The sequence below is a fragment of the Saccopteryx leptura genome, chromosome 3 (genome assembly GCF_036850995.1).
Source record: "Saccopteryx leptura isolate mSacLep1 chromosome 3, mSacLep1_pri_phased_curated, whole genome shotgun sequence".
In the NCBI taxonomy this organism is placed as follows: Eukaryota; Metazoa; Chordata; class Mammalia; order Chiroptera; family Emballonuridae; genus Saccopteryx; species Saccopteryx leptura.
The window spans coordinates 361,758,998-361,784,917 of record NC_089505.1 but is presented as its reverse complement, the minus strand read 5'-3'; the positions used below and the strand labels follow the sequence as shown (position 1 = coordinate 361,784,917).

The 25,920-nt window shown below is 53.2% G+C and overlaps 1 protein-coding gene across 5 annotated transcripts in view; it reads right to left on the bottom strand.

Annotated features, from left to right (window-relative positions):
* The window catches only part of LOC136401370 (uncharacterized), a 371,266-nt gene that overhangs the window by 93,608 nt on the left and 251,738 nt on the right, over nt 1-25,920 (bottom strand). The window contains exons 6-7 of one of the 5 annotated variants that reach the window (XR_010750507.1): nt 19,825-19,889; nt 4,164-5,201 (exon numbers count right to left, since the gene is read on the bottom strand). The exons of 3 other annotated variants lie outside the window; for them this stretch is intronic. Coding sequence is in view for 1 of the 2 variants with exons in the window: in XM_066379497.1 (XP_066235594.1) it covers nt 5,187-5,201 (15 nt within the window). In the remaining variant the exon portion in view is untranslated. Of the gene's footprint in view, nt 1-4,163; nt 5,202-19,824; nt 19,890-25,920 lie in introns of those variants that run through there. One more of the 5 variants, XM_066379497.1, reaches the window with a different exon arrangement.

Below are 25,920 nucleotides of genomic sequence, written 5' to 3'. Positions count from 1 at the left end.
CCTTTCAGTGGCATTCCCAGGAGATGGGCAGACCACCCTTGAAAACACACAGGGGAAGATTGTTGCTTTGACTGTGAATCCCTCTGCAGAGCAAGAATAATTTTGAAAATAAATAAATAAATAACCCTTTCCTTCTGGAGTGCAGCGGACCCCGGGCATGTAGCCGAAGGAAGAAGCAGCACGTGATGAGGGAAGTGGTGGGTGAGTGGGCTGGAGCGGATCGGATCGTGGAGGGGCCGCTCTGTGCTTCATCTCGCAGGATGCCGGGAGTCACCCAAGAAAACTGGGCAGGCAGGAAAGGAGCAAGTTCAGATTTGGTTTTTAAAGTCATTCTACAGAGAGGGTCCAAAATGGAGGCAGAAGGACCAGAGAGAGAATGATAGCTACAGTGACCCTGAACAGATGGTGAGGCCCAAGTGAAGAGATTATTAAGGATGGAGAAAGGAACAGGATACAGTGGTTGAGGCCAGAATCTGGCATAAAACTGCCACATGACCCTGATGGATGGATGGATGAATAAGGAGGCACTGCTTGTATGCGATGGAATACTACTCAGCCATGGAAAAGATGGATTTATTTATTTATTTATTTATTTATTTTTACAGGGACAGAGAGAGAGTCAGAAAGAGAGATAGACAGACAGGAACAGAGAGAGATGAGAAGCATCAATCATCAGTTTTTCGTTGTGACACCTTAGTTGTTCATTGATTGCTTTCTCATATGTGCCTTGACCGTGGACCTTCAGCAGACTGAGTAACCCCTTGTTCGAGCCAGCGACCTTGGGTCCAAGCTGGTGAGCTTTTTTGCTCAAGCCAGATGAGCCTGCTCTCAAGCTGGGGACCTCGGGGTCTCGAACCTGGGTCCTCCGCATCCCAGTCCGATGCTCTATCCACTGCGCCACCATCTGGTCAGGCAAAAAAAAAAGACGGATCTTGAAGGTATTTTGTTGTTGTTGTTGTATGTATGTGTGTGTGTGTGGGGGGGTGAAAATGGGAAGCATCAACTCATAGTGGTTGCTTCTCGTGTGTGCCTTGACCGGGCAAGCCCAGGGTTTTGAACTGGCAATCTCAGAGTTCCAAGTTGATGCTTTATCCACTGCCCCACCACAGGTCAGACAAGGGTATTAATTAGTCTAAGGGAAACAGTCAGAAAGGACATATACTATATGGTCTCAGTCACGTGGGGAACACAGAACCAAAGAGTAACAAATGAACTAACAAAACAAAACAAAAAACAAACTCCTAGGTACAGAAAACAGAAGGGTGGTCAGCAGAGGGTAAGGAGGTGGGGGCAGTGGGATTGGACAAAGGGGGTCAAATGGTAATGGAAGGAAACTAGACCTTTGGTGGTGAGAAAGCAATAAGGTATACAGACATTGAATTATAATGCTGTGCACCTGAAATTTATTGTTATTAACCAATGTTACCTCAATAAATTTAATTAAGACTGTCATTATGGTACTTACTTACCATGCTAACCTCTTGAGCATTTGCTCCTTCCTCTGAAAACCAAGGACAATAATAACTGTACCAGCCTGAATCCGCCCTCGCTGTGAGGGCTGTCCTGTGCACGGTCCGATGGTGGGCGGCAACCCTGACTCCTACCTGCTAGAGGCTAGTCACACGCTCCCACGCCCGGGTCCTCACAACCAACCGTGTGTCCAGACACTGCCGAATGTCTGCCGGGGGCCAAGGGATCCCTCACTTACAACCACTGCCGTACCAAGCAGAGGGAGGCAAGGTTCTGGGGCAGCTGGCCGCCTCTGTCGGAGAGACAGGATATTCCAGCTCATCACTTAGCCCAGTTCCTAGTCTCCACTAGCCTGTGAGCTCCCCAAAGGCAGGCGTCTTGGACCTTTTGTTTACTGCAGATCTCCTCCCCCTGTCCCTGCCCCAAACCTAGAGCAGCACCTGACACCCAGAAGGCACTCCATACTGTACCCAGTTGTCAACTAACTGAACATGAACTGTCGACTGGACCAACTGTCACCCTTCCAGCATACCTTGAGTGCCTTCCAGGAAGCAAGCAAGCATTGTGCTTATGAAGGATGTTCTCTCTCCTTGCTTCCGGAAATATTGATGTTGCTGATATGCTGATGACAATGATGTTGATGATGATAGTGATAAAACGTCAGATCCACTGGCAGAAGGAAATCGCATGACATCTGCCCACCCGCCACCCCACCTCTGGAGAACCTGGTATCTAAAGGGGAGAGATTCCAGCTCAGGACGCTGCCCTGCCACCCCCTCCCCACTGCTGATTTCATCTCCCTGAAGGGGCTCCGGAAGCCAGAGTGTCGCAGACCCCCCCCTGCCATGCCTGCTTCAAACTGCGGCGTTCCCCGGGGAAAGGCCTGATTATGCGAGACGCAGCCACCTGCGGGTTCTCCGCCACTAAGTGAGGCGCCGTGGGGTTTTAATTCTCCCCTTCGCTGCAGAGGCCCCTTCCCTTCTGTTAAGTCCCTCCCTCCTCCTGGCCCTGACATCCCTGTCAACATCACGGGCCAGGCGGGAGACACAGTGACATTACGGTTGCCATGGATTAATCTAATGGCTATGTTGATGTCTCGGTCACAGAGAATCAGCCCCTCAGGGTCTGGAAAGATTAAAAAAAAAAAAAAAAAGGAGAGAGAAAGTAACCTAAGTGGACATTGTTTTTTCCCTTTTGGGGAATAATCGCTACAAACAAATTAGTGTTCCAGCCCACATTCGGAAGCATTTATTACAGGAGACCATGAAATACAAGCACAGCGGTCTAGACATGTAATGTGTGATGCACGAAAAACCAAATGCCGAAATGGGCTGAAAACGAAGCGGCAAGGACCGTTAAAGGCGCAGACGGGTTATATGTGTAATGAAAAGACACTTACCAGCTGCATGTAATTAAAATCTATGAGCCACGATTCCCTCACCTGTAACGTGGAGCAAATAATGTCTACCTTGCAGGATTATTATGAAGAACAAATGAGACAACAGGTATGAAAGCAGCAAGCAAAGCCTCTGCCACATATTAAAATCTCAATTAATACGAGTTTTGATTGACAGGGGGGAAGACTATTGTAGACTCAAAACCTCTGGGTGGTTTTAGGCATGGCGATTGGTAAGAAGTGAAAATCGGGACAGCACTGGAACAACTATGTAGATAGTAATAAAACAGAAGAAAAATGTCTGTAGTATCACATGCGGTTCCTCCACATCAGCAGGCAGCAGCCCGTGCGTCCGTCCAAGGAAGTCACGGGGGACGGGAGCCAGACTCGGCCCTCTGAGCCTCAGTACCCGCACCCCGGCTGCAGGAGCCCGTCACCAGCACAGAAAGATCTACCCGGCCTGCCCGGGGCGGGGGGCGGGGGGAGGGGAGCAAACTCCCCACACTGCCACCCCCAGGAGCCAGCGGAACAAGCAAGTGCAGGAGGTGGAACAGAAAGGGGACAGGCTGAGTCCTAGAGCCACCTTGCAAAGCAGGACCGGACCTCAGCTGCCAAAAAATGTCGAACACATGGAAGAAGGGCCTAAGGACTGTTTTGGCCGAATGTTGCCATCTAGCCCATGACACGAGTGAGGCAATATTGTGACTCCAAATCTTCATTCCTGAGATACCGGCAGTGAGGAAGCTCCCTTCCTGCCCTGCCTGCCTGCCTCTTCCTCCCTCCGTGCCTGCCTGCCTGCCTCTTCCTCCCTCCGTGCCTGCCTGCCTGCCTCTTCCTCCCTCCGTGCCTGCCTGCCTCTTCCTCCCTCCGTGGTTTCCAGGCACTGGGTTAGGCAGCGGGGTCCCTGTGGACCACGACACGCTCCGAAGTGGGTCAGCAAACATGGCAGCTGAGAAGTTCTTGATGACTCCCGCATGGTCCAAGGAACGCCGGTGTGCGTTTCTGAGTCCCACTGGTCATTGTAAAACTTGGTCATTCAGGACCAGGGAAAGCCTTCTCATTCGGAAAGAGGCAAAATTCAGATATGCTGATTAAAGGTCGCCCTCCCCCAACCGGTGATACGAAGTCAGAGTGATTTGGTTTCATGCAAGAGAAACAGAATCCTGGGTGAGCAGCCATAATGCACCAGGGGTCCCCAAACATTTTACACAGGGGGCCAGTTCACTGTCCCTCAGACCGTTGAAGGACCGCCACATATAGTGCTCCTCTAGTGCAGCGGGGGGGGGGGGGGGGCGGGTAAATGGCCTCAGGGGGCCCACATGCAGCCCGCGGGCCGTAGTTTGGGGATGCCTGCACTAGGCACAGGAGACAGATTGAGAGAGCAGCAATAGTCACGCATTCATGCAACAAACATTTATTAAACTCCTCCTATGTTCCAGCCATGACAGTAGGAACCGGATTCAACGTAGTAAACCCAGGGGGAATAAAGGGCATTTTTTGCTGCTCTCGAGTTCACAGAGATACAGAAGAGTAAACAGGCCTTTGAAACAGGAGTGGTGAATCCAGAGGGAGTGGCCAGCAAGGGTTGACTGAGACGAGTCTACAGAACGAAGACTCGGGAGCTCAGCACAGGCTCTGTGACACCAATGAATGAACGAATAGGGATGAACGAACAAGTGACGGATACGGAATTGCAAGTGAAGGAACACGAGTGTAAAAGCAAAGGCACATGCAAGACCATCAAAACTGTCAACACGTAGTGAGGGAAATGAGGAGTAGTGAGGTCATGACAAGAGTCATGATGAGAACAGAAAGACGGGTGGCATTTCCTGGGTGTTTTCCATGCGCTCACAGTGCTGAAAGGGCTTTCAGTGCAATATTTCATCAGAATGCCCAACGCTGTTAGTTAGCCCCAATGTACAGATGGAAGACTGTAGAGAAGCTAAGAATTTTCCCGAAGTCTCCCAGCCACAAGGGGCAGAGCTGGGATTCACACCAATGCCGGAGTCTTCCCTCTCCACCTCTGGACCTGGCAGAGGGCTTGGGACTTGGCAGGACATCTTCTGGATTCAGTCTTGCTGCTAATGAAGAGGCCAGTAACGGATGCCACACAGTCTCTGCTCTTGAACGTCTCACGTTCTGCAAGGAGAGGCAGGCATGGGCAGAGGCCTCGGAGCCTACACAGCCACAAAGAGGTGTGTCTCTCCTCCGGAATGAGGGCAAGTCGAACAACGACGAATGAAGGCTTTCTGGATGGACGGATGGATGGATGGATGGAGGGACGGGTGGATGGACGGATGATGGCTCCACGGAGCTGGTGTCATTTGCGTTGGGTCTGGAGAGAAGAGAGGGAATTCAGGCAGATGTCAAGAGTATATAAAGGCACGAAAGCTGGAAACTGCAGGTGTTTGAGGCTGCTGCTTTGGGGCAGTTTGGAGCAGCGGCACCAGGAGCACCAGGAAAAGCATCTTCCCTGGGAGCCTGTCTGTGGCCCTCGGTCCGGGGTTAGGCACTGGGGGAGCAGCAGCCAGAGGTCGGCTCACATGCTGGAGAGGGAGGCCCTGCACTGCTAAAGACGGTGGAAGTAAAACTCACGCGAGAAACCATTACATACACGGCGGGACTTTTCAGAGTGCTGACGGCTGTTAAGCTGAGTACCGGGGCCTCTAACAGGGTGAAAGCTGCCGGCAAAAGAAGGGACGGATGCACACGAGTCTACGCTTTCCTTCAGGTCTTAAAGGGGAAGAAATGTCCTGTGACACTGGCTAAGAAGAGAAAGCCCATTAAAAGCATCTGAACCAGAGACAAGGCAAGAGATGAAGGGAGAAAGCACCTGAGATCAAGTCCTAGCCTGTCCCTGACCAGCTGTGTGCTCATTATACCATCTGCTCCTCCTGGGAAAGACTACATTTCCCAGCCTCCCTGACAGTTACTCTGAGGCCATGTGGTTGAGTTTTGGCCAATGGAGTGTGAGCAAGGGAAAGCCACTTCCAGGTCTAGCCCTTGATAACATCCCATGCCATCGTCTGCCCTCTCCTCCCTCCCATAGTGACTTTGCATGTCCACGTGCTCTGAACGGTGTATGGATGCTTGAAGGAGAACCACCACAGTAGGACTGTGCCCTGGGCAAGAAATATAGTTGAGCTGTTAATCCAGTAACACCTTAGGGTTCCTGTCATTTCAACAGCAATCCCCAGGGGTTCTAATAGCATGGTCCACAGACCTATGGCATCAACCTCACCCGAGAACTTGCTTGAAATGCAAATTCTCCAGCCCCACCTGGGACCTGTGAATCGGAAACTCTGTGCACGGGGTCCAAAAATTGTCTTCAGGTAATTTTGATGCAGCTAAAGTTTGAGAAGCACTGCCTGACTCACACAGGCTACTGCGTAGCCTTCATCTTTTGAGCCTCAGTCACCCGCTCTGTCGAACGGGAGTGAACTCCTTCCCCGGCTGAGTTCATGTGAGGGTTGAGTGCACTACATCCTGTGATGTGGGCAGAGAATGTAGGTCAGTAACCCACACACGGTCAACGTGTGACCCAGAGCCAGATGTCCTGGGAGAGCCAGGAAGATGGAAGATGGGACTCCTGCCTTCTGTGGGAAGCCGCCTCTAAGATGGTCCCCAGCGGTCCTGCCCCCACCCCGGTATTCAAGCCCTTGGGTAACCCCCTCCAGTGTGGGCTGGACCTGGTGACTCGCAGCTAATGAAGAGAATATGCTAGAGCCATTGCTCCCTTCAAGGCTCAAGGGGAGAATTCCTCCCTCTTCCAGCTCCTGGGGGGTGCAGGCACTCCTTGGCTTGTGGCTGCATCACTCCGGTCTCTGCCTGTCTTCACGTGGCCGTCTCCCCCTCTGGTCACCTCCTTCTATCTCTTGTAAGGACACTTGCCACTGGATTTAGGGCTGATTTGGATAATCCAGGGTGATCTCATCTCAAGATCCTTAACATGATTATATCTGCAAAAAAACCTTTTTTTTTTCCCAAATGAGCTGACAGTCATAGGTTCAGGGATGGGGACCCGTCTTTGGGGAGGTGGGGCAGGGGTGTCCCATTCAACCCACTACACTACCCAAAGACAGGGACAGGTCTTGTTCAACATTTATTCAAGTCCCCCGACCGAGGCACCTGAGGTAGTTCTTCACACAAAGCGGGAATCGGACACAAGTCTGGTCAACACGGGCAGCAGAGCACAGGGTTTAAGTGACTGGCTACGGAATTAGCTACCCCGCTAAGTCATACCTCAGCCACTCACAGATGCTGTGACGTTAGGCAAATTACTTAGCCTGTCTGAACCTCAGTTTCCTCCTGCGAGCACTTTAATAATACCTATCTCCTGGGGTTATGATGAGCAGGAAGTGCAAAGCACCTACCTTACCGTATGTGGCATGAACAAGGACGGAAAGTACAGGCGGTGCCCGGCACACGGGCAGTGCTCGGCCAAGGCCTGCTCTCTGACACCCTGCTGATGACAGGACTCCTTGTGGCGCCCCTCTCCAGACCGTCCCCGCCCTCTGCTCTGACTGCCACAGGGCCCCTTCCCCTGCTCAGAGTCCCGGGCACCCAGGGGAGGGGCCCTTCCCTGAGACAGCTGTGGACAGACGCCCCAGCGCCGCCCTCACACTGCAGCCCCTTCCTTTCCCACCGCCGGGCAGGGCTCCTCCGGCAGCGCCTCCCCGAGCAGGGCTGGCAGCGAGCTCGGCGGGGCCCCTCATTGTTATTCCTGGCATGAGCTAATCCTGCCAGCATCCTCGGAGGCCCATAAAAATACCCGCAGTTTGCCTTTCATCGGAGCAGCTGAAAGCTCCGTGGCATCCGCTGAGAAGATGATGCTCCCCACGGCGTCCGGGCGGCCACTTCCCAGGATGGTCTGGTATGTGCGAGACACAGCGAGCAAAGAGTGTGAACTGAAATAACCCAGGCCCGCCCCGGCCCGGCTGGAGAGCCACGCCCCTCCAGGCTGCCAGGGCGACACAAGGCTCCGTGTGTGCAGACAGTCTCTCTGGGATGCTCTGGAAGTCGATGCTCTGAGTCACACACAAGAGGTTCTGCATTGTGCCCGTGTGCTAGTGAGAAGCTGTGCGACACTGGGCATTTCACTGAACTTCTCTGTGCTTCCGTTTCTGCCTCTCTAACACAAAGCGGACACCATAAGATGCACTTCGTAGCGTCTGGGAGGGAGGTGTACAACGGTAGTACAGGCACAGGCTGGAAGAAAGCAGCTGCAGCACATGTAACTGACAAACCATGGGTATCCAGAATGTGTTAACAACTCTCACGACTCAATACCAAGACAAACAAATACCCCCACCTCCACCCCCAGGAGAGAAATGACTTAAACTTCAGACACCTCACAAAAGAAGATATATAGACCATACATAGAAGAAAAGGTGCTTGATGTCGTTAATCCTCAGGGAAATACAAATTATAAGAACGAGATACTAATTCAGCCCCCATCACAATGGCCAAAATGAAAACGACTGTTACATGTAGTCACCGCCACCAGGCAGACAAGTGTCGGTAAAGAATGTTAACAGAAAGTGTCAGAGAGTGTGGAGCCAGTGGCACTCACACTCGTGGGGGAAGTGAAAAGAAAATGAAATAACCGCTTGGAAAAAAAACAGTGTGGCAGTTGCTTATGAAGTTAAAAATACACTTAGCATATGACCCAACAATTCCACTCCGAGGTATTTCCCCAAGAAACACGTCTCCGCAGAGGCCCGTACTGTGCCCTGAGAGCCCAGAGCAGGCTTATTCACCTCACCAAACGTCACAAAACAACCCAGACGGCCCCAGCAGATAAAGGAGGGTAACAGGGTTGTGTGGATCCAGACAATGGAATATGAGCAATACGCAGGAACGGCTCCTGGTCTGCCTGGATGAATGCCTTGAACCATGCCGGTGAAGAAAGGCAGGTGTTAAAGAGCCAGACCTGCCTGACCTGTGGTGGCGCAGTGGATAAAGCATCGACCTGGAAATGCTGAGGTCGCCGGTTTGAAACCCTGGGCTTGCCCAGTCAAGGCACATATGGGAGTTGATGCTTCCTGCTCCTCCCCCCTTCTCTCTCTCCTCTCTCTCTCTCCCCCTCTCTCTCTCCTTTCTAAAATGAATAAATTAAAAAAAAAAAAAAAAGCCAGACCTCCCGTCGTAAGTTCTAGAACAGAGAAATGAACGCGGGGTAAGAGAAATGAGAGCGGCGGTCGTCTCCAGGGGAGGCTGGGGTCGGAGGGTACGTAGAAAGAGGCGGGAAGAACTCTCTGGGGTGATAAGCAATGTCCTCTATCCCTGTTTGCGGGAGATGGGACGCGAGTGCGTGCCTGGGTCGGCACTCCCCGAGCTCTGTACCGCAGGCCTCTGCAGCCGGCTCTGCGTCACCTGCGTGTCCACAGAAAAGACCAGGAAGGGATCGCGCACGTGCAGCGCTCAGCACAGGGCCTCCCCTCCCGGCGGACGTCAGCCAAGTCAACTACCGTCAGCAAATGCCAAAAACAAGTCAAAAGCATATAAATGATCCGACTACATGCCGGGAGTTCCAAGTGCTCAGCTGGACCCCGAAGCTCTCCGAGTGATGGCGAAACTCACCAAAGGGCACCGCCCGGAGCCGAGTCTCTGTGCCCGCCCCCGCCCCACCCTGTGTCTCCTGCAGAGAGAGAAACAGAAAGGCCTGTGGAGCCCGACGGAGACGCTGTTCCCAGGAGAGGTGACTCTGGGCGGTGGGAGGACGGGCTTACTATACAACACAGACACAGATGCCTCCACGGGCCAGCGCCCACTCCGCTACGTCGGGCGTGTTCAAGACGCCCAGCGCGGCGTGGACGTGAGACTGGCCTGGCTGTCTGGACAGCGGACCCCTGAGGACAGGCCTGTTGGTGAGATAAGAAAATTGGCTGAGGCCCAACTGCCCCCCCCCAAACTTCCATCCTATCCAGATCCAGGCAACCATTTCCCCTTACCGCCCCCCCTCCTGGAGGGCCCCTCCCGCATCCCTCACTGGTTCCGGAATGTTCCGTCTGCGTGATGTGAGCAAGGAGACATTGCTCTCCACCGAGGCACTGGCCATCCCACCGAATCCGGGCCCCTCACTGGACACCGCCTCGCAGTGGCCCTGGGCGCCGGAGCCCCCAGGAGCCTCCTGTCACACAAGTGACGGCACGAGAGCCCCCCCACCCCCCGCGGCTCCCCGAGGCTCTGCCCTGTGCAGCTGCCGTCCCCATCCCTCACACCCAGGGCAGCAGCAGAGAGGTGCCAGGACGGGCCCGGCACGTGGGGTCCCCCACGCAGACCTCCAGGGCCCGGCTCCAGCCTCGCAGGCACGGGCTATCTGTATCTGCATCAAGTAATTGCCTGTGGTGTCTTCTAAATACAACACTCTGCTCCTGAGGGTTACAGCAAGAGAAGAGGAAGAGGGAGAAAGAACAAGGAAGAAGGAAGAAAAAGAAGGAGGAAGGAAGAAGGAAGAAGAGGAATGAAGAAGGAAGAAGAAAGAAGGAAGAAGGAGGAAGAAAGAAGGAAGAAGGAAGAAGAGGAATGAAGAAGGAGGAAGAAAGAAGAAAGAAGGAGGAGGAAGAAAGAAGGAAGAAGGAAGAAGAAGGAAGAAGAAAGAAGGAAGAAGGAAGAAGGAAGAAAGAGGAAGAAAGAAGGAAGACGAAAGAAGGAAGAAGTCCCTATCATTTGCTACCAGAGAGGGCTGCTGGCTGGGAATCGGATCGTCCAAAGGCCTCCGGAGGCCCGAGGCCATCTCCGGGGGAAGGGCCAGAGAGCCACCGTTCTGGACTTTATCAAAAGACTCCTTCAAAGAGGAAGACAAGCAGCTTGTGATGTCATTCCACCATCTCCATCTCCATCTCTTGCGGGGTGTCTATTTGCTATTTAACGCCGTGCCCCTCGGGCCCAGGGGTGCTTGGAGGCGAGTGCAGCCCCTCACAGACACCGGCGGTCTGCCCCCATGCCCCTGCCGCTCCCACGCCTCTCCCCAGGTGCGCACCGGGACAGGAGGCAGAGGCCAGGTGTGGCGAGGGCAAGGGAGGGCGCAGCCAGGAATTCACCCAGAGAGACAGAAAGGTGACCAGAGACGGGACTTCACTACAAAGCACAGATTCAAAGATAAAATTATTAAAAACGTCAAAATGGCTATGGCAGACAGACCATTAAACCCCAAGCATGGCCTGTCTCCCTTCCCCCACCCCCTCCTTTCTGCCAGTCAGGATGAATGAGGGTTATTAAAGCCCTGCCAGCCAAAACGGGTTCAAGGCCTTGGCCAAGCTAGTAAGCTTCCCCATTTATAAAATGAGGATTGTTACAGCACCCCCTACGTCAGGCTGATTTGAGAATCAGATAACCTAATAATAATTGCTAACCCTTACGTAGGACTTGTCCCCGGCCCCACGTGATTTTATGTGCTTTATACATGTAAACTCAGTTAACCCTCATAACAAGGTGGCCGGTAGGCAGGCTGGTACCGTTCCTACTTTACACAAAAAGAAACTGAGATGCAGAGAGAAGTAAAGCAACTTGCCCGAACCCACACAGCAGGTCAGCGGGTCGGCGGCGGAGTGAACACTACTAGCTCAAGTTCCCCAGCTCCAAAGGCTGTGCCGGAGGCCACACCACCGCTCACGGCCCCTATAGAGGGAACAGCGCTTGTTTCACTCGGCGATCCTCAGGGTGAGCCAAAGTGTTGGGTTTGCACTCATTTGAGTTCATTTCAGAGAGGAGAACCGGGGAGCTCAGAGTGGTTAAGAAACTTGCTGCAGGGACCCCAAGCAGGACTGACTCCAGGAAGAAGAGAATGTGGGCTCAGGGGATGAAGAGAGATGGGGCCTCTGACAGGAGGGACCGGCATGGAGGGCTTCCGTGCAGGCCCTGGGCTCCAGGTAGAATGCAAAGGCTTGAGTTTGAGAGATTGGGAAAAACTGCTAGGCGCAGCGTCTGGACGCTAAGATCCTAGATTATCAGACAGGATAGCAGCATGGACCTCATCCCATCTGAGCCCCAATCTTATAACTGGGGAAACTGAGGCTGGAGGAGCAAGTGGCTAGCCTGATGTCCCAAAGTCAGAAAGCACAGCTCCAAGAGCAGATGACACGCTGGCCAGGGTGCTTGCCCAGCCTCTGGACTATCCTGAGCATGCACCCAGGGGGCTGGTCCATCCAACCCCACAGTCACAACTGCTCCCAGCAGGCTTCTGGAGATAAAGCCCCTTGCTCCCAGTACGACAATTTCTAGTCGGGATTGCTTTATTCAGGTGTAAAATTTCAGGGGAAAGAACAGTGTCTTCGAAGTCAGTCATACTAGATTTAAAAAGGGTTCTACCCCTTATTGGTTGTGTGATCTTAACTTAGACAAAAACCAAACCTCCCCCGTTTCCTCACCAGTTAAATGGCTCTGACGTGAGATCACTTCACAGTGAACCCAGATTTCTGGCACAGATTAAAGGAAAGGGAAGCCACGAGCGTAAAAGCTGGCACCTAGTAGGTGCTCAATAAAGGCTGTTCTGACTCCATCAGAGGCCAAACCCATGTAGCAGGTGACAGAGGACTCTCAGGGGAGACGTCAATTCTTGAACCACCTAAAAGCACCGACTGGACATCTCCATCTCACACCCCAGAAGGGGAAATGCAGCAGAATTTGGAGAGGTCCAAAAATAGGGCCACCATTCATCAGAACCCAAGAGACGAGCCCAGTAGTCCCAGCGACGGGACACAGGGAGGGGACGCTGAGAGAACTGGCGGGCTTGGGGTTTCTTCTTTTCTATTTACGGTCTTGCTAACTACTTGGTAAAGCTTATTTCTGGTTCATGTTCTCAGTGAGAAAGCACATGCAGGCTCACCGGTAAGAAGGGACCCTGCTGGAAAGTCCTCCCAGGTTCTCGCGTCTCTCTTGTATGAAGTGTGACCGAGGCTGACACAGTTGAGCACTTGATTTGAATAATGGCGCTTTGAGGGTTTCCAGGGGAAGCACCTAGGACAACCTGCGGATCTTATGACACAGGCAGACTTAAACAGAGAAAACCTGGACGTCCAGAAGATTGTCCCTGGCCTGCCGTGCATGTATCCAACAAATACGTACTGCTCACCCAAGCTGGGTGCTCTGTCGGCGACAGGGGACACGTCGTGAACAACCTGGGCGCGGCAGAGGCAGGCCACCGCGGGGAAGCTCTCCACAGGGAACTGCGCACGGTGATGAGCACTGGGTAGGGAAATAGTAAACGGAGCCACAGAGTGTAACCAGGGGACCGAGTTGAGACAGGGAGTCCAGGAAGCCCTTCAGGAGGTGGTGTTTAGGGTGAGAACAAATGGGTGAAAGGGGTGTGTGAGTTTCCTGGGACTGCTATCAGAAAGTACCACACACCGGGTGGCTTAAAACAACAGAAATACCTTCTCTCACACTTCTGGAAGTTGTAGGGTAAGATCCTTCCTTGCCTCCTCTAGCCTCTGGTGCTTGGCCAGCAACCCTGGCCATTGTGTGGCCTGTAGAAGCATCACTCTGACCTCCGCCTCCATCTCCACATGCCTTCTGCTCTCTGTGTCTGTGTCTTTCTTATAAGAACACCAGGCATTGGGTTAGAGGCCACCTTAAACCAGTATGACCGCATCCAAACCAGATCCCGTCTGCAAAGACCCTATTTCCAAATATGGTCCCGTTCACGGGGACCACAGTCAGGACTTGAACATGTCTTTTTGGGGGGAGGGGGAGACCCAATTCTACGCACTACAGGGCACAAACACAGGTAGGTGAGTAGCCAGTAAAGTCCTAAGCTGGAGATGGAGCAGGGCAGGCAGGAGATGGTGCCTTTGGGGACACAAAGAAGCCAGCACGTCTAGAGGTGGGATGACGGGAGGGGAAGCAGCCATGGTGAAGTCTAAGCCAGACCCTACTCACCCAGGACACAGGGAAGGCCTGCTGGGGAACTCACCAGCGTCTCACATCTCGGAAAGCCCTGCCCTTCTCTGCCCTCCTCTGTTCCAGCCGGAGAGGGCCTCCAAGAGGCTGCCATCAGGCAGGGAGCTACAGCCCCGGGTGTTGTCATGGTCCGGTGCCCCTAGGGCCCCTGTGACCGGCCTGCCCATCTGGAGAACCGGAAGTGATGCGGAAATTGCCTGGCAACGATGTGCTCTCTGCTCTGGGAGTCCGGATGCTAAAAGTGTGCTATGCACTTGACAGTAGCTGCCTGAGAGCCTCCTTCCAGGCAGCCGGAAGTCCAGCTACTGGCCTCCTTTGCAAAATCCACGCACCTGGGCATGTAAACTATACTGTGGTCTTCGAGAGGCATACATACACTACGCACACGCACTTTCTATATCTTAATGTATATGCTATATATATGATATACCAATAAATGCTTGAAATCTTAAAAACACCTATCTTATCACTATATATATGTACATGGCATATACATACATATGAAAGACCAAAGCTTTCTGTTTGAAATAAAGGTTATTTTCAGGGCAGGCTGCCTTTGCTATGTGGTCATTCATTCATTCGTTCATTCCACACATATGTATGGAGTGCCCGGCGCTGCTGGAGCCTAAGACAAAACCCCTGCCCTCCTGGAGCTGACTCGCTAGTGGGATGGCGGAGCTCAGGGATCCACTGGGACAGCTGTGAGGACCACGGAGGCGCTGAGAACCACGGGGAAGACACGGGCAGGAGGGAGGAGGCGTGCTGACTCGCTAGTGGGATGGCGGAGCTCAGGGATCCACTCGGAAAGCTGTGAAGAACACGGAGGCGCTGAGACTCGCTAGTGGGATGGCGGAGCTCAGGGATCCACTCGGAAAGCTGTGAAGAACACGGAGGCGCTGAGACTCGCTAGTGGGATGGCGGAGCTCAGGGATCCACTCGGAAAGCTGTGAAGAACACGGAGGCGCTGAGACTCGCTAGTGGGATGTCGGAGCTCAGGGATCCACTCGGAAAGCTGTGAAGAACACGGAGGCGCTGAGACTCGCTAGTGGGATGGCGGAGCTCAGGGATCCACTCGGACAGCTGTGAGGAACACGGAGGTGCTGAGAACCACGGGGAAGACACAGGCAGGAGGGAGGAGGCATGCTGACTCGCTAGTGGGATGGCGGAGCTCAGGGATCCACTCGGACAGCTGTGAGGAACACGGAGGGCTGAGAACCACGGGGAAGACACAGGCAGGAGGGAGGAGGCGTGCTGACTCGCTAGTGGGATGGCGGAGCTCAGGGATCCACTCGGACAGCTGTGAGGAACACGGAGGCGCTGAGCACCACAGGGAAGACACGGGCAGGAGAGAGGAGGCGTGCTGACTCGCTAGTGGGATGGCGGAGCTCAGGGATCCACTCGGACAGCTGTGAGGACCACGGAGGCGCTGAGAACCACGGGGAAGACACGGGCAGGAGAGAGGAGGCGTGCTGACTCGCTAGTGGGATGGCGGAGCTCAGGGATCCACTCGGACAGCTGTGAGGAACACGGAGGCGCTGAGACTCGCTAGTGGGTTGTCGGAGCTCAGGGATCCACTCGGACAGCTGTGAGGAACACGGAGGCGCTGAGACTCGCTAGTGGGATGGCGGAGCTCAGGGATCCACTCGGACAGCTGTGAGGACCACGGAGGGCTGAGAACCACGGGGAAGACACGGGCAGGAGAGAGGAGGCGTGCTGACTCGCTAGTGGGATGGCGGAGCTCAGGGATCCACTCGGACAGCTGTGAGGAACACGGAGGGCTGAGAACCACGGGGAAGACACGGGCAGGAGAGAGGAGGCGTGCTGACTCGCTAGTGGGATGGCGGAGCTCAGGGATCCACTCGGACAGCTGTGAGGAACACGGAGGTGCTGAGAACCACGGGGAAGACACGGGCAGGAGGGAGGAGGCGTGCTGACTCGCTAGTGGGATGGCGGAGCTCAGGGATCCACTCGGACAGCTGTGAGGAACACGGAGGCGCTGAGACTCGCTAGTGGGATGGCGGAGCTCAGGGATCCACTCGGACAGCTGTGAGGACCACGGAGGCGCTGAGAACCACGGGGAAGACACGGGCAGGAGAGAGGAGGCGTGCTGACTCGCTAGTGGGATGGCGGAGCTCAGGGACCCACTGGGACAGCTGTGAGGACCACGGAGGGCTGAGAACCCCGGGGAAGACACGGCAGGAGAGAGGAGGCGTGCTGCAGAAGTGCGGCGGCCAGGGCAGCCTCCTGAGACAGCAGCGCCTGAGCAGAGACTCGGGACAGATGGGGGGCAGTGAGCAGAGACAGCCGGCAGGTGCAAAGTCCCGAAACACAGGCGCCCGGAGCGTCTGACAGGGGACGGGCCGGCTGGCGGGGTGCGGGGAGTGAGATGGAAGGAACGCAGACAGAGCTGGGGTGGCAGGGTCGAACCACAGGGGCCTCGCAGGCCACACCGGGGCCCGCGGCTCTTCCCCGGATAGGGTGAGAAGCCTTTGGGGCTCTGAGCAGAGACGTTCGCACTCTGGCTTCCACCTCACGGGGCCCCCTGGCTGTTGTGAGACTCGGCTGTAGAGGGCAAAGGCACGTGCAGGGAGACCCGTCCAGGCTGCGGCAACGGTGCAGGTAAGAAATGCTGGTGGCCTGGACCCAGGCAGGGGCGGTGGGGGGAGAGGTGGTGATATTCCGGATCAGTTTCGCCGACGGACAGAATATGATGGGTGAACGCAGGGAGTCCAAGGTCATATGTAGCCTGAGCCACTGAAAAGACAGGCTGCCATTAACAAAGACAGAGAAGACAACCAAAGGGGAGCTCTGGGGGAGTTCAGAGGCTGGCGGTTACGGTTAGATAGATGCCCAGCTGGAGGCGAGGCGAGGGCAGCCAGATGGACCAGTCCCGACAGGCCTGGGCACGGACATTTGGGAGAGGTCGGTGTGAAGAGGATACGGACAGCCCTAAGACTGAAGGAGCTCCCCAAGGACTCGTGTGCAAATTACAAAAGAAAAGAGATCTAAGAATCAAGGCAAATGTTGCCACTGTCAAATTTAGGGCCAGGGAGAGGAAAACCAGGCCAAGGGGCCTGAGGGGAGCAGCGAGGGAGAGGAGGCGATGCCGGAGTGTGGGTCGGTTGGGCAGATAAAATGTATTATGCTCACTTTGTTAAAGATGGCGCTGCCCACGTGGAAGCCTGTCGCCCAGGTGATTGCTTGGGATGGGCGTGATTGTATTAATGTGTGTTGGGGGCGGGCTGTGGGCAGGCAGGATCCTTGTAGCCTGTGGCTTGGTTTTAGGACTAAGCCTTTCCCACCCTTTTTGATGTGGGGTGGTACAATCCCATCTTGACTCAGATAAGTGACTTTGTATTAGAGACTTCCTTATTTTGTATATTGGATCAAAGGTTTTGATTTCTATACTAGAAAGTAGGACAGACCGGGAGCTTGCTCTCTCTTGGTTCCTGAGATTAGCATTAGAGGGGAGAGCAGGGAAAGGCCACGTGGAGGAGAGGAGAAGCAGCCAAGATGGCAGAGTGCTGAGTGAGAAGCCAGTTTGTGCAGAGTTTGTGCAGGGAGAAGGAAGGAGATGGGGAACAGAGGTGAATAAGTCTGGTGAGCTAGAAACCTTTGATTTTAGGAAAATTCGGATAAGTCAGTAGCTTTGTGAGCACTGAATGAGTGGGTTTTGGAGCCCAGTGTGTGTTTTTACTTGCCCGCCGGGTGCAAGCTAGGATTAAAGGTAATGGCCCACCAGTTCTTGGCTCAGTTGTTTCATTACCATCTGTCCGAATCCAATGCAAACCTGCATGGGCCAGGCGGCTGTGATAGTGGCCGTGGATACTGGCCTCACAGGGTCCCAGAAGCCAAATGAAGGACATGTTTCAGGAAGGATTTACTGACTGTGTCAAGGGCAGTTCAAGGGCAAGCCAAGAAAGAACTCCGAAGGACCACTGGAGCAGGCCCTTCCTTACTGAAAATGAGGGCCGGCTCTCCCTGACACACACGGATTTTCTGTTCTCACCTCACGCACCAGGCACAGCAATTACTTGGTTATCTTAAGTAGGAATCTAATTTCAGTTCTCGTCAGTCCTTCCCACTAGACGCCCACTGGCTGGTGTTACAGGGTCAGTGGAGTTGTCTCCAATTCCTCTGTGGAAGCCCTAGCTCCCGGGAACCTCAGCATGTGACCCTATTCAGATGTGGTCTTTAGAGAGGTGAGTAAGTTAAAATGAGGTCAGTAGGGTGGGGCCCTGATCCATGAACAGGAGAACAGCAGAGATGGGGAGAATGCGGCCCTCTGCAAGTCAGAGAGAGAGATGCGGGAGAACCCGCACCTGCCGAGGCCGGCCTGGACTTCCAGGCTCCAGACCGTGAGGAAACAGGGTTCTTTCTCGCACTCCCTGTCGGTGGTAGTTTGTATAATAGCGCGTTTATCCAACTAGAGAGTAAACAATGATTTTTGTCTTTGCATCTCCGGTACCCTACCGAGCACCAATCACAGCCCCCAAAGCAAAGGGTCATTGACTGAAGTGCAGTGGTGCTTCCGGCCTCAGACCTAGTGACCTGGGGCTGTAGATGAGGCGTGGTGGCGCAACAAGAGAGAGAGAGAGAGAGAGAGAGAGAGAGAGTTTTCTCACATTCACGAAGGCTAGAGGGAGGCAGTTCAGGACCAGCAGGGAACCCCCTACTTTCCTGAACCCTTCAGCCTTGTGGCCCCACAGCCTACCTCGGGGTTCTAGTCAGCTGACCTTTACTATAAAGGCCAGACAGTTCATATTTTAGGCCTTGCTGGCCGAGCGGTCTCTGTTGCATATTCTTTTCCTTCCACCCTTTGGAAATGTAAAAGCTGTTCTTCTCTCAAGGTCCTTACTAAAACAGACCAGTCTGATCCGGCCAAGGGGCCAGAGTTCAACAATCCCTGGAGATCTGCATGTGGCTGGGGACTGGGACATGTTCCTGCACCTCACAGGGCTGGGCTAGGGACGACAGTAAGTCCCAAAGTTGCAAACATCCAACTTAAGTACAACTCATACTTATGAACGAAGCACCATAAGGGCTATTGGTAACCAACTGCAGGTGGACATCAGTGAGAAGGTATCCTAGAGTCCCGTGACAAAGAACTAACAGTGAAGACCCTATGGAACTAGAGCAGATGACAGCATTTAGGGGAGAAAACAGGGACCTAGGAACTCCAGAACCAAAGACGTTTTCTACAAAAGAGCTGATGCTTTTCGTCTCATGGAAGCAGGGACCGCAGAGTTAAAGGAGCAAGATCCCGACACAGAAAGGGTCACCGAAGTTTACCGTCCAGTTACCGAAGGCCTGAGATGCTGCAGGGCCGTCTGTGACGAGATGCAAGGCGCTGTGCAAACCTCCCGTGACGCCTACTTCAGGGAACGGACTCCAGCAGCAGAATCAGACCCGGACTCTGACACCAGTCCCGTCCCCTCCAACAAGTCCACCATCTGCATCATCCAGCATTCTTTAAGCTTGTATTTGAAAACGTTTAAGTATTTATATGCACAGGAAGGTAAAAATAAGCACTAGGTTAAGACAAACATCTGTCTAAGCTGCATTTAATAGGTAAACGTACCTGTTCCAACTTACATACAAATTCAAGTTAAGAACCAGCCTACAGAACTGATCTCATTTGTAACCTGGGGACCGCCCACATGGTGGGAAGAGCCCTGGGCACAGGGGGACCAGTAAACTGGAGGACGGGGACCAGGACAGTCAATGACCGGAGGCTGGGGGAGGGCGGGCAGGGTTGCCATGTGCTCTTGTTCTGAACCTGGGGCTCAGCTACTGGCATCCCGGGCATCATAATCTAAGAGACACGTGTGGTTGGAGCCTCTGAGGACGGTAGGCAATGTGTCATTCACGAAGGGTGGCCATTCATCTTGCCGATCAACAAACGTTGGCAAAGCGCTCGCTATGGTTGAGGTATTGTTCTAAGGCGAGAAGAAGAGAGAAGGGACCAGGCTCTCCACCCGCAAGTCCTGGCTGACCGCCTGCACCTTGGCCAGCCCAGAGCTGGGCTCCTGTCCCGGTCGCAAGGATGCACTCACCTGGGTGGTTCCTGGGCGGCCCTCTCCTTGGGGCTTAGCACTAGGGAGCCTGTTGTTCAATCTTTCTGGAGGGAAAAGAGGAAAGATCTGCTGACTGTGTGGCGGCCGCAGAGCAACGGCCCAGCCACACTGCCCGGCCAGCACAGTGGACAGGGAGCCCTCCAAGGGGGACCGCAGAGGGCCATGCTCAGGTCAGAAAGACCCCATTCGCCACCCCACAAAGCCAAGGTCCCACAAGGCTCCTCACTGTGGGATACCTTCAGAGGAGTGTCAACCTGAAGCAGAGATCTTTCATTCTCTCTCCTCCAAACAGAAATAACAGAATTATCTTATTACAGAAACAGCTAGTAGTTTCTATGTTTCAGGTGTCTGATACATGACCTTAGTCTATTTTTTAAATTTATTTGTATATGCACTGCAGAGACCTTCTTCCAATAATTTTTAACAGCTTTATTGAGATAGAGTTCACATATCACACAATTCAACCATTTTAAAAGTGTGTACAAGTCCATTGTTCCCCTACTCCAGTCCATTTTAGAGTATTTGCACAACCTCAGGAAGACGCTGTACTGCTGTTAGCTATCACCCCTTTACTTCCCCGACCCCCCTCAGCAGCCACTGAGCTATCAGTCTATCTATGCCGGATAGCTGGTAAAAGGTGGAATTATATAATACGTGATCTTTTGTGACTTTTACTTGGCATACTATTTTCAAGGTTTATCCACGCTGTTGTGCCACCGGAGCTTTATTCCTTGTCGTGGATGAGTAGCGGTCCGTTGTAGGGATAAGCCACGTTCTGTTGACTGACTCTAACCTAACTAAAACGTAACTGATATTGAAAATTGTTTTTCTCATTTCTGCTTATCTGACCTGACTGCTTACTCTTATTCTCTTCCCACACATTATAGGAAAGGCATTTTTTTTTTTACCAAAATGATGGAGAGTTTATCAATGGCCTTTTAAAATTGAATTTGTTGAGATGATAATTGCTTCACAAAACCACACAGGTTTCACGTGCACAACTCAACAAACACCATCTGCCCACCACATCATGCACCTCCTGCGCCAGCAACATCTCTTTTTGTCCCCATTCCCCCCTCACCATTGCCCACCTCCACCTAGCCCCCACCCTCATCCCCTCTGGCCACTGCCACACCAGTGACTATGTCTATGTGTTATATATATATGTGTGTGTTATATATATATATATATATGTTTTTTGGCTAATATCTTGTTTATTCTTCATAACAACTCAACGTGGTGTCATTGTTGCCATTTACAGATTGGAAAACTGAGGCTAACTACGGTGTCCGAGGTCACTCTGTTCATACCAATGGAAGGATCGGAAACCTATACAATCAGCGCCCCAGACATAGCGACTCCCTCCTGCTGCCCCCTGTCAGCATCCTTCCCATTGATACCGTAAGTCAGTGGTCCCCAACCTTTTTTGGGCCATGGACCGGTTTAACATCAGAAAATATTTTTACGGACCGGCCTTTAGGGTGGGACGGATAAATGTATCACGTGACCGAGACAAGCGTCAAGAGTGAGTCTTAGACAGATGTAACAGAGGGAATCTGGTCATTTTTTAAAAATAAAACATCGTTCAGACTTAAATATAAATAAAACAAAAATAATGTAAATTATTTAGTCTTTCTCTGCGGACTGGTACCAAATGGCCCATGGATCGGTACCGGTCTGCGGCCCCGGGGTTGGGGACCACTGCCGTAAGTATTAGTATCTCGCGGCTCTTCCATTTTTATTTCGCCTCTTCTCCTGAGAGGGCCCCTAGGTCAAGGCTGCTTGCAGGATACATGGACAACCCCTAATGAATGTGCCAGCTAACCACTGACAGGTGGCTTGAGTTTCTTTTTACAAAGAAATGAAAGTAACACCAACTCAACATGTGAGAATTGGGGGGGGGGGGTAGGGGGGAGAAAAGAGTGAGGGCACAGAAACATCAGTTCAGACCGGGCAGCAGGTATTACAGCATCAGAGAACAAAACGCCTTCGAGAGAGCGACGAGAAAATGCACCTCAAGCTCGTGACTTGTTTTCAACTTGTATCTGCCCGCACACCTGCAATCAGGGGAAGGGAAATCAGTGGCCACTTAGGGCCAGGGCCACCTTGACATTCAGAGCAGGAGCCACAGAGGTTACGGTAACAAGCCAGGGACTATATGTTTCTCTCACAACAACTGAACTCCACCATTGTAGCAGGAAAACTGCCCTTGACCATATATGCAAATAGATGGGCACAGCTGTGTTCCAATAAAACTTTATTCACAAAAGCAAGTAGTGGGCCAGACTTGGCGTGTGGCCATAGTTTGCTGATTCCTGGTTTAGAACAGACACTTCAGTAAGCCTATTTAATGAGAATCTATCGTGCGGCAGGCACGCCTCATATTTTATCTCCTTTCAACAACAGGTGTTCATTGTCAGTGTACCTACCACAGGCTGGGTACTTTTCTATGCATCGGGCTTCCATGCAGAAAAAGACAATGGGTAACTCCAACAGGTGGGATGTGGGAAGAGTAGATGCCATCCCAGGACTAAAGGCCAGGCGCAGTTTGAGCAGGGAAGAGGAGAGAGCTGTCCAATTCTTGACCCTCAGACTTCTCATACCCCTCCCTCCTCTCATACCTGATTCTCACCAACTCACTAGGGCAGCTAGTGGCAGGAAAACTGAGACCCAGAGGCCACAATCCTGTTGAAGATACAGCCTGAATTTTCCTAGGACTAAGGATAATAGCATTGGTTAATAATAATTAGCCCTGGACATGTTTTCTTTGAATATATGTACCCTGATTTATTGATGTCACCCCATTAAAATTAAAAAAGAAAATAATGATTAGCATTGAGTGTTTACAGTGTGTTTGCATGGGTTATCCTGTCCACCATTTAACCCTTCTAACTTGATGAAAAGTGACTCCACATATTATAGATAGGAACATACACGTAACGGTACTTGTTACACCAACATGGGACCTTCAGCGGAGCGGCTGTCTGTACCAGACCAAGGACACAGCAGGATTAAACCCAGGCTGTTCGATGTTCAGTCCTGTCCTTACTGCACGCCCGCCCCTCCCAGCATCTGACAAGCACCACAGGGGGACAGGGAGTTAGTGGGACAGGAAAAGAGATGAAGAAAAAACAACGGTCTTGGGGACACCGGGCCGTGGGGGGAATGGCCATGCTCGGTGCCTGGGGCCTGGAGCACGCTTCTGCAGGAAGGGCAGAGCGAGCAAGCGGCTGAAGGCTAGCAGTTCTCTCAAGCGCAGCTCAGCAGGCCGCCAAGGCGGGCGCTCAGCCTGGCAGGCTGTGCAGGGCCGGTTACTAACCTCGGCCCTGCCGGGTCGCTCCAGAACACCAGGGCCAGCTCCGCACCAGAACAACACACTCCTGGAGGCCGGCCAATCGGAGGAGCGAACGGAGGAGTGGTCGCACACCAGGGACCCCTGATGTTCCTCCTCGTCCTGCTGGGCCGGCCAATCGGAGGAGCAAGCGGAGGAGTGATCGCACACCAGGGACGCCTGACGTTCCTCCCAGTCCTGCTGGGCCGGCCAATCGGAGGAGCGAGCGGAGGAGTGGTCACACACCAGGGACCCCTGACGTTCCTCCCAGTCCTGCTGGGCTGATAGTAAGCACCGGGTCCGACCCTGAAGGAGCCCTTACATGTCAGGGATGTGAGCTCAGAGCTTTAACTGGAAATGGCTATTTTTTTAATTTTTTTTTAATTTATTGATTGATTTTAGAGAGAAAGAGAAAAAGAGAGAGAGACACGTCGATTTGTTGCTCCACTTAGTTATGCATTCATTGGTTGATTCTTGCGGGACAGAACCCATAACCCTGCCATATCAGTACCATGCTTTAACCAACTGAGCTACCGGCCCAGGGCTCCATGCACTGCACTGTCTCAATAGTGCATCAAAAAGAGTCCTTGAGTTAGGTGCTAGGATCAGCCCATCTTACCAGTGAGGGACCTGAGGGGGCGGGGCTTACCTAGGATCCCTGCGCTATCTGGAGTGGATCTGGGATTTGATCCCAGGCAAACTGATTCTGGGAGCTGTACCCAGGTCCTCCCTGCTGCGGGGAGGCAGCTAGGCATGTGGCAATGGAAACAAAGATCTTGGAGCCTTGGATTTCATGAAATCAGAGCTGAATTCCACCACTTCTAGCTGGCGCCAGGTGACCTGGGATTACCTATGGCGAGTGTCCGCTGTTTACGGGTAGGACGGGGATTTCCCCGGGTTCTGGGGTGGTAATGAAGATGGGAGATATAGGAAAAGTGGCTGCCATCATTTCCCCGTAACTGATGTGTCATCTCACAGGGCCCACAGCCTCATCTACCTCAGAGAGTACAGCATGGGTCCTCCCTGAACCTCAGGCTTCTCTTCAGCTCCCATAAAGAGTCTCTCCACCCTGTCGGGCAGCGCTCTCGGCATGGTGAACTCCCAAGTCGGGTTCCCAAACCTAACAAAGGCTATGGAGACCCTGCCAGGGTCACCCAGCCCCAGGCCTTCCGTCTCCCTCCACAGCCAGCCTTTAACTTTCCTTCACCCCACCTTCCCACCCGCCTGCCTGCCAGTTCATGATGCTCCTTCCACTGGGAAGCAGCAAGAGCAACGTAAAGGGTGGGAAATTCAGCCAAGTCAACTGGGCTGTTCTGTAGAAGTTTAAGTACGCAGCCTGGTGAGAAAAAAAAAAAAAAAATCCCGAGACCCTGCGTTCACCAAAGGCAGGCCAGGGCCGTCTTCTAGGGAGGTGCCTGAATCTATCGTAAAACCTCCCACTGAGCCCTCCTTGGAGGGAACCGATTCCCTAAACGTAGAATCAGCCAGGAAAGCTGTTGTTCCCTGACTGCGCGCACCTCTCCTGGATCCCATAAACCTCCTGGCCAGCCGGGGAGCGGAGGGGGGCCTGCGCACAAGGCTGCACGCCAGCGTGACTGGTTTCCCGTGCAGTCGGAGTGTTTCATTACGTGCGTTTTCAAATGATGATTCTGAAAAGGCCTCCACGGCTTCACGGTGTGTGGAAAGGGTCTTTGGAAACCCCCACCCCCAAAAAGAAGGGGTGGGGGGTTCCAAAGTTCTCTGGTGCTGGCATGCCAGGCCCGGGGAACGGACAATTTCACGAAAGTATTTCCTAAGGGTTCCTAATAGCTTTACACCATCCTGTCTCCACCTCTCGGCTTGACTGTGAAAACCGTTTTAGCTGCGGGTCTGTGTGACGGAGGGGAAGGCAGAAACAGAGCAAGCATGACAGCATTCTGATACGTACGTACTTGTCCAGTTACGACCCCTGCCTTTCTAGGCACAACCGCCTGTTTAAGGATCTGTTCTCCCAGCAGATCCACAAATCTGAGAGGGCAGGGGCAATGATGCGTCCCTGTGTGCCCACACCCAGCACGCAGCTAGGGTGAGCAAGCCTCTGATCCGCGTCCGCTGACCGCACGAGGGGAAGAGGTGCTACTGCATACGGCTTCCTTCCTCGTCACCGTGGGGAACCTGCCTTCTTTGGCAAACGCCTGGACACTTTCTCTTAGCCTCAGATGCCTGTTTGGAGTTCTTTTTTTTTTTTTTTTTTTGTATTTTTCTGAAGTTGGAAACGGGGAGGCAGACAGACTCCCACATGCACCTGACCGGGATCCACCCAGCATGCCCACCAGGGGGTGATGCTCTGCCCCTCCGGGGTGTTGCTCTGTTGCGACCAGAGCCATTCTAGCACCTGAGGCAGAGGCCATGGAGCCATCCTCAGCGCCCGGGCCAACTTTGCTCCAATGGAGCCTCAGCTGCGGGAGAGGAAGAGAAAGACAGAGAGGAAGGAGAGGGGGAAGGATGGAGAAGCAGATGGGCGCCTCTCCTGTGTGCCCTGGCCTGGAATCGAACCCGGGACTCCTGCACGCCAGGCCGACGCTCCACCACTGAGCCAACCGACCAAGGCCTGTTTGGAGTTCCTGACCTCCTCTTCTTCTCTGGGCCACATGGAGGACAAGCTGGCATCGTGCCCGCCTCCCGGGACCAGGGGCTGCCTGTCCATGCTCACTCACACAGGCCTTGCCCCTTTCCCTGCTCTGGGCGCACTGCACGGTGAAGAT